Source organism: Fulmarus glacialis, unplaced genomic scaffold, assembly GCF_000690835.1.
Source record: "Fulmarus glacialis isolate BGI_N327 unplaced genomic scaffold, ASM69083v1 scaffold33883, whole genome shotgun sequence".
Classification (NCBI taxonomy): Eukaryota; Metazoa; Chordata; class Aves; order Procellariiformes; family Procellariidae; genus Fulmarus; species Fulmarus glacialis.
In genome coordinates, this window is record NW_009205396.1 from 1 (window position 1) to 7,282 (window position 7,282).

General features: G+C 44.8%; 1 protein-coding gene across 1 annotated transcript; it reads left to right on the forward strand.

Moving 5' to 3' along the window:
- The first annotated feature begins 392 nt into the window (after positions 1 to 392).
- Positions 393 to 5,961, forward strand: ARMC6 (armadillo repeat containing 6). The gene is given in 7 exon segments (XM_009575384.1): positions 393 to 551; positions 1,002 to 1,084; positions 1,817 to 2,387; positions 2,888 to 3,049; positions 3,603 to 3,757; positions 4,270 to 4,407; positions 5,275 to 5,961. Coding segments are annotated over 7 exon segments (1,443 nt in total). The 5' UTR covers positions 393 to 430; the 3' UTR covers positions 5,488 to 5,961.
- Positions 5,962 to 7,282: the final 1,321 nt, after the last annotated feature.

Genomic DNA, 7,282 nt, shown 5'->3' on the forward strand with positions numbered 1-7,282 from the left:
CGCGCCGTGCCCCTCCGGCAGGCGAGGTGCAGTGAGAGGCGTGTCACGGTAACACACCCATCCGCAGCAGAGCAGCAGTGGCTTCCCAATCCAAATCCTGGGCTTCTGAAATTCCTCCTTGTTTCTTTTAATTGGTATACTTCAGCCCGTTAAAAAAAAAAAAAAAAAAAAAAAAACCCCACAAAAAAAAAAAAACGGGTTGCCTTTTTACAAAAAAAAAACAAACCAAACAAACAAACAAACCAAAAAAACCCAAAAAACCCCAACCCCCTCATCCTTTTGACTATATATTTTTGGTTTCAAGTTCTGTGCTTTTGTTTTGGAAAAGAGTAAGTCACTTCCTTTGTTTCTGATTAACCTTAGAAGGTTAAACTAATTGTGGACTATCTTAATGACAGGACGAGGAAGCAGTTTATCCCATTCGAGTAAAATGGGATCGAAACAGATTGCGCAGGAAACATTTGATGATGCAGTGCAAGAAAACATTACAGAATTTGAAATGGATCCAGAAGAGGCTGTGAGAGAAGCTGTGCAGCAGTTTGAGTCCCAAGGTATTGTAAATTCATCTACTTTTGCAGTTCAGGTTATTACAGACTGAGGTTTTACATATCTCAAAATTTAAGAAAACCTGCATGCAAAGATTGATGATCTGGTATTGAAAAGAAGCCTTTGTGAAGTGGAACATAGATTCTATTAATGCTAACCTAGTTTCATGAAGTAATTATGACTGAAAAACTGCTTTAGGTGAAACTGCAGGGTGCAATTTGGTGAATGAAATTGAAGTCTTTTTTTTTTCCCAAATGACATTAGCTGGAGTTGATGCTTTGTTCCAGGACATATTTGACCATTATAGTTAGCCAGAACTTTGGCAACCTTTCAGCATCTTTGTGCATTGATCCACGCTTTACAATAAGTTTGTCTTTGTTCACTATGTTTAACTTGACAAATTTTACCCAAGCTCTTATAACTAATACTGATCTTGTTTTTGTTTTTCCTTTTAGGTGTTGACCTAAGCAATATTGTGAAAGCTGTGCGGCAGCCTGCCTCTGAAAATGGTCAAAAGCAAAAGCATGAAATTTTGCTGGTAGGAGCAGAAATTTATATTGTCTTCTAAGGATCAGGGTTACATAATAGTTTAAGTAATAGACTGAGAATAATGAAACATACCTTCTATGTCTGCCCCGTCCCATTTCTTTGTGAGCTCTTCAACAAGCAGTTAATCCCATCTATTCTGCAAACTAGGAATAATATAAAAGTTCAAAGAGCTAGCTTGCACTTTTCAGTGGAAGTATCTCTGTAAGTGCAAAATGCCAGTATTTCCTGCCTAGGAAATGCAGAGACTGCCTTTCATAACTCAGAAGCAGATTCTGCTTTTGTCAAGTAAACTCAAACGACAGAAGAACTTTAATGGAAGAAGTACAAGTAGTCTAAGTGGTAGCTGTTATCTAGCCCTTCTCAGGGTAGCGAAAAAGGTTGAATACAGTCCCTCACCAGCAAGAACATAAAAATACTCACGCACACCACTGACCCCTGTGAAATGTGCTAGTTGGACCCAATTCACCTACCACTGGTCAGACTGGTGTACAGCGATGGCGTGACATTGGTGTCAGAAGTACAGAGAAGCCGCCGTTTCTCCAAGGGTCCTGTGCATGAAGACAAAATGCTGCTTTTTGAGAGCGCCGTTTCTTAGATATGTCAAACTAATATTAAATTTAGAAGACGACTATTATAAATAAACAAATTTGACTGACTGTAAGGAACTGTTCTTGTTCCTTCACAGTTCGGATTGAAAAGTAACTCTTGTTTTCTTCTTTAGGCTTTAGATTCCCTTGGGAGAGCTGTAGCTGACTCTGATCTTGCTGAGATGGCTGAGCAGCTAGTGGTCTTCACTGATCAGTGCAAAGAACAGCTGGCTTTCCGCTACCTGGCTGGGCAGAATGGTGCCTATTCTGTGGTATTCTCTGCCTGCCAGTTGGCTTCAGGAGACAGAAATTTAATGCTGAAAGCCTTTTATACTCTGTCTGCCATCTTGGATGGGCAGCCAGACCTACTTGACTCCGCTGGCCAGGATCTACTGCTACAAACTCTGAAAGAATATCGGGAGGATGCGGAAATGACGCTGGCTGGGATCCGATGCATTCGGCATGCCTGTCTGAAACACGAGCAGAATCGTCAGGACTTTGTGAAAGGCGGGGTGCTCCCACTTCTGACTGGAGCTATAGTCCAGCACGGAGACAGTGCCGATGTCGTCCGAACAGCCTCCTCAGCGCTCAGGATCATGACGTTTGATGATGACATCCGCGTGCCCTTTGGTCATGCTCATGATCATGCCAAAATGATTGTGTTGGAAAATGACGGGTTGAGAGTCCTCATTGAAGCTGCAAAAGGTAAGATTAAGCCCATGACTGTTGATCCTAATTTTGAATCATCTGTGCTTTCTTATCTCAAAACTCTACTTTGTCGTAACTGGAAGCTCCCCAGAGATGATTCGGAAATTTGCCACTAAAATGTTGTTTAATTCTTTTGATGAAATGCGCCCCGAGAGAGGAAAATAATATGACTGCTCCAGAGGCTATCAGCGGCACCAAGGTGACAGTTATCAGATCTATTTGTCAGTCTCTCTAGGAAGCATTCTACAGCCCAGTGCAGATTTACAGGCACATTTTCCCTGCTGAGGTGCTGCATTCTTGCCAAGGAAAGATATTCTGTCTCCGTCTAGATACAGGGTGAACAGGATGTCATCTGTGTTGATGTGTTTTAATATATAAAGCAAAATTCACTGTTTCCTGTTTCTTTTTTTTTTTAAAATGAAGCAAAGTAAAACACCTTGATTCTGCAGCACCCCTGCTTCCTCATAGTTACTCCATTCATCATCTCTTCTCTGCAGCATTCACAGATAACTCCAGTGTTCTCAGTGAACTGTGTGCCACCCTTTCTCGCCTCTCTGTCAGGAATGAATTCTGTCAAGAAATTGTGGACCTTGGTGGCTTAAATTTTATGGTGGCTCTCTTGGCTGACTGCATCGACCACCCGGTGAGCGATACAAAGTGTTCTTGAGAGTGGAGGTAATGCAGCAGAGTATGCTTTTCAGTTTAGAGTCCTGGCTGTGGATGGGCTTTAGACTATGCGTTAGTTTAGGTGCAGTTAGGGTTGAAACCCAACCACTGATCTCTATTTACCTCCCTATTTACAGCCTTATACACAGAACTAGGTTACATGTGCTCTGTCAGGTAAAAATGCAATAATTCTGAGCCCCTTGCTCATAGTTACTTCCTCTGTCCTCCACAAGCAGAACTCTGCTTGCTCCCAGAAAAGCTGAGCTTCTGGTTTTCCACCACTCTAGCTAGAAGAGATTCAAGAGAATTTAGATGCTTGGGTCCCAGAGGGTTGATGTTTGATTCTTTAAGCTTCTTTGAAAACCTCTGCCAGACTGACAAGGTTCCTTATTACTCTGTCTAGCGAGAAAATGTGTCTGAGATGTGAGTGACTGAGAATAGTGTTGCTGTTCATAACTGGGAATTACAACTGTTCGAATAAAGTTGCTGGGGGACATTCTGGTTGGCTTTCAAAAGTCTGTAAAACTCTCTCTGCAGCTTTCTAAGCTGTTTTTTCTTGATGAACGCAGGACGTGGTGAAGCAGGTGCTGAGCGCCATCCGAGCAGTTGCGGGTAATGATGACGTGAAAGATGCCATCGTGAATGCTGGGGGAACAGACCTCATTGTGCTCGCTATAAGCCATCACCTTGCCAACCCTCAGGTATGCACCTAAGAGGTTGATGAAGTCCCGCCAGGGCTGGGAATGGAGATCAGGTTTGGGCTGCATAATGTAGCTGTGTTATCTCATCTTGTGAAGGGGAACAAACCACAGCGTTGCTCTGACTTGTGATAAACAGCTTATGCTGAGAGCAGATACATTCTAAGCGCAGTTGTTAAATGATTGCAACTGAGCAATGTATTAAACCTTTAACATCCAGTTGTAGAGTGGTTACGTGCATGCTTTGGCAAATATTTGTGTAAATGTAAAGGTATGTCCGCCTTATTATATTAGGGTTTTTTCTTGTCCTGAATCAGGTGGATACTGGGTACAGTGTTTGACACCTCCAGGGTGTAAAACTTGGTTTACATGCCAGAGAAAGCAGGACATTTCAGTGGAAGAAACTTACAAAAATAGATTTTTAAAATTGCCAAAAAAGGAAACAAACTCCAAACACTTTTTTCCTTAAAGCAATATTTTCAGCCCGTGAGTGTCTCTTCCCCTTTGTCCTGCAGATCTGCGAGCAAGGTTGTGCAGCCTTGTGCGTGTTGGCTTTGCGCAAACCTGAGAACTGTAATGTCATCATGGAAGGCGGAGGGGCGTTGGCAGCTCTTCAGGCTATGAAAGCACACCCACGAGAAGTAGCCGTACAGGTATTTGCCTCAGAGCACTTGATTATTTATTCAGGATTGGTGGTGGCTGTGTTCACTGCTTCATTGGGATTTTGTCCTTTTCTTGACAAATACCAAAAGGTTCTGAGTATGTTGGGAATGCAGCATCTAAATGCAGGACTCCCTACATCTTCACCCTGATGTGATCAGAGCAAAATTTAGTTTGGGTTTCAAATCCACCTGAATTCAGGTTCAGACGACTGTGGAATGCCATGCTTCTTTTTCAGGCGTTACTTCCCCTGCACCTCGAAGGAGCAGGATGAGGAGAGGCTCTTTCAGACCCAGCCTGTGCTACGATGTTATCTCTCCTATAGGAGACATTGCCACCTATCAAATAAAATGCCTACATGGCAAGAAGTTAGCCTCTGGTTTCTCATGCAAGTCTCAGTAGGTCCTGTGTCCGCTTTTGCGCTCTCCAGAGTATTAAAATACCATAGAAAATATTTTCTGAAAAAGTAGTTTAAGCTAACTGCCAGGGAAGGTGCCTGGAACCAGCATACAAGGGGGTGGAAAGGTGGGCCTGCTGTAACTGGAGAAGTCTGTCTTAGCATTATTTAAAGAAGTACTTGGTATTGCCTGGCTGGTGTTTTAGAATTGCTGGTGGTCTGACAGAAGCAGGAGGTTTTGTTGTATAAACTTCAATGTGAAATAGCAGCCATACTTTTGTCCATGGATTGTATTCTTCCAGGAAATAGTTTGTTGCTGTCTACAGCATCTCACATTTGGTTGCCCAGAAAAGGTTCTTTAGTTGGAGCCAGATCTGCCTTGTGTGTGCCAACATCCTACGTGGATAGTATTTCCCTATAAAAGATGCTAATTTCTATTTCTCTCATTTACCTCTCTCCTCAGAAACAGGCTTGCATGCTGATCCGCAACCTGGTCTCCCGGAGCCGGGACTTTTCTCAGCCCATCTTAGAGATGGGAGCTGAGAACCTAATAACAGAAGCTCGTGCCACACACAAGGACTGCGATGATGTGGCCAAAGCTGCCCTGAGGGATCTTGGCTGCAAAGTGGAGCTCCGAGAGCTGTGGACAGGTCAGAAGGGAAGCCTAGCTCAGTGAATCATCACTCCGCTGAGCAGTGGAGCTTCAAGACATCTATGTACATGAAGTCTAAGGGGGGACACAAAGTGGCATGGATTAATTTGCAGTTACATTGAACTGGAATATCTGAAGCAAATGCCTGGCTTGTGAGGCTGCAGTGAACTTTTTATTGGGAGCTACAGCTGAAATGGCTTTATGCATTCACAGGCTGCAAATCAACTCTGTGTAGTAATCGTTCCCCGAATCATCTAATGCCTGAAGATGATCTGCTCCCCCCTGTTGTTATGTATGTTACTTGTGTACAGAATGGGGCTGCTCCCACGCGCTCTGTTCTATACAGTAAGAGCAAAAGTGGATCTTTTCTGGTAGGAATTTGGTATGTACCGTGGCAGCTGGTTCTGATTTGTTCCTCTGCTCTCTGCCGATGGAGGCTAGCAGTCTGATCTGGTAATGGGATGGAGGAGGAATTCCATCATTTGTGAATGTATTCTGTCCTGTTGTACTGTTTTACTAACTCTTCTTTTACTGCTGACCATATTCTGTGTTGCTGCTTTGTTTTGGATTTTCAGCCAACATAACATTTTAAACAAAAGCAAAGTAAGGATTTTGGATAGTATGGCCCAAAGCAACATACTTTATGATGTTGCCACTTGCATCCAGGAGGAAAGTTCATGTTCTCTTTCAGCGAGATGAGCAAGTCAGGGACTGGTAGCGAGGATGGTAGTTTCAAAGCAGGAACAAACTGGCAGTGGTGCCAGGCAGCAGGGAGCCAGCACTGGGGAGCCCGGTCTTTGGTTGTATCTTTGCAGGCCGGCGCTTCCCTGAATCCAAGAGTGCTGTAATTGTAATGAAGAGGCTGTGTGCCTCGTAGACCGAAAACAACTGCAGACTTGGGGGCAAAATGGGAGAGGTGAAACATCCAGAAAGGTTCTGAAGTGTCACCTAAAGGCTTCTGTGTGGCCCCAGCCATGTGGTTCCTATTTCTTGCTGGGCTGTGTTGTTACCAGCTCTGCTCTGGGCACTGAACCTTCCTCCTGCGCTGCTACTGATGTTGTACTTGAGTGGATGTTTTCTAATGTGATATTCTCTGTAGAAATGTTGACCCTATAAAACATAAAAATGTGCAAGGGGGGTTGGCTCTTTATGGAGCCTTTTTGAGACAGGAAAAGAAAGGTGGTGGAAATGCCTTGCTGATGAGTTTGTAAGTAAAGCCTCCTGCAGCCCTGCGCTCCCTGCCAGCAGATAGCAAAGGTCATCGCGTTCGAAGGTTTCTAACCCCGTGAGAGTGTGTGTATGAGGAGAGGCTGCCTGGGTCTCCTCTCTTCCTGCTGCGTGAAAAGCTTGGTGTGTTTGTGCACTGCTCTGACCTCCTAGCTGAGATCCGCTGGTGAAGGTGCTCCACTCCATTGTGGCAGAGCAGGCAAGAAAAGCTAATGAAGAAACCCCGAGGTCCCACGTCCTGTGGGTGCCCTGCGTTGCAAAGAGAGCCTGATTGCTGTGGGGCGCGCGTTTGGTGCAGCTGAGCTCTCTTGGGCTTTGCCTTGCTGGTGGTCTGGGATGGGTGAGAAGCAGCACCAAAGCTTAACATGGTGCCCTGAGAGAATCACACATGGGGTTCCCCCACAATGGCAGGAAAGCTTGGATTTATTTTCCTTCCACTTTAAACAAGCATTGGTGTAACGCTGAGCTGCTGCTACAGCCTCTTGGTTTTAACCCCTGACTGGGGCATGGGGAATGGACAGATCCGGGGTGAAGGGGCTGGGATGCAGCTGCAGGCCAGGCACGGCACGCTGCCCCGCGGGACCCACGAGCC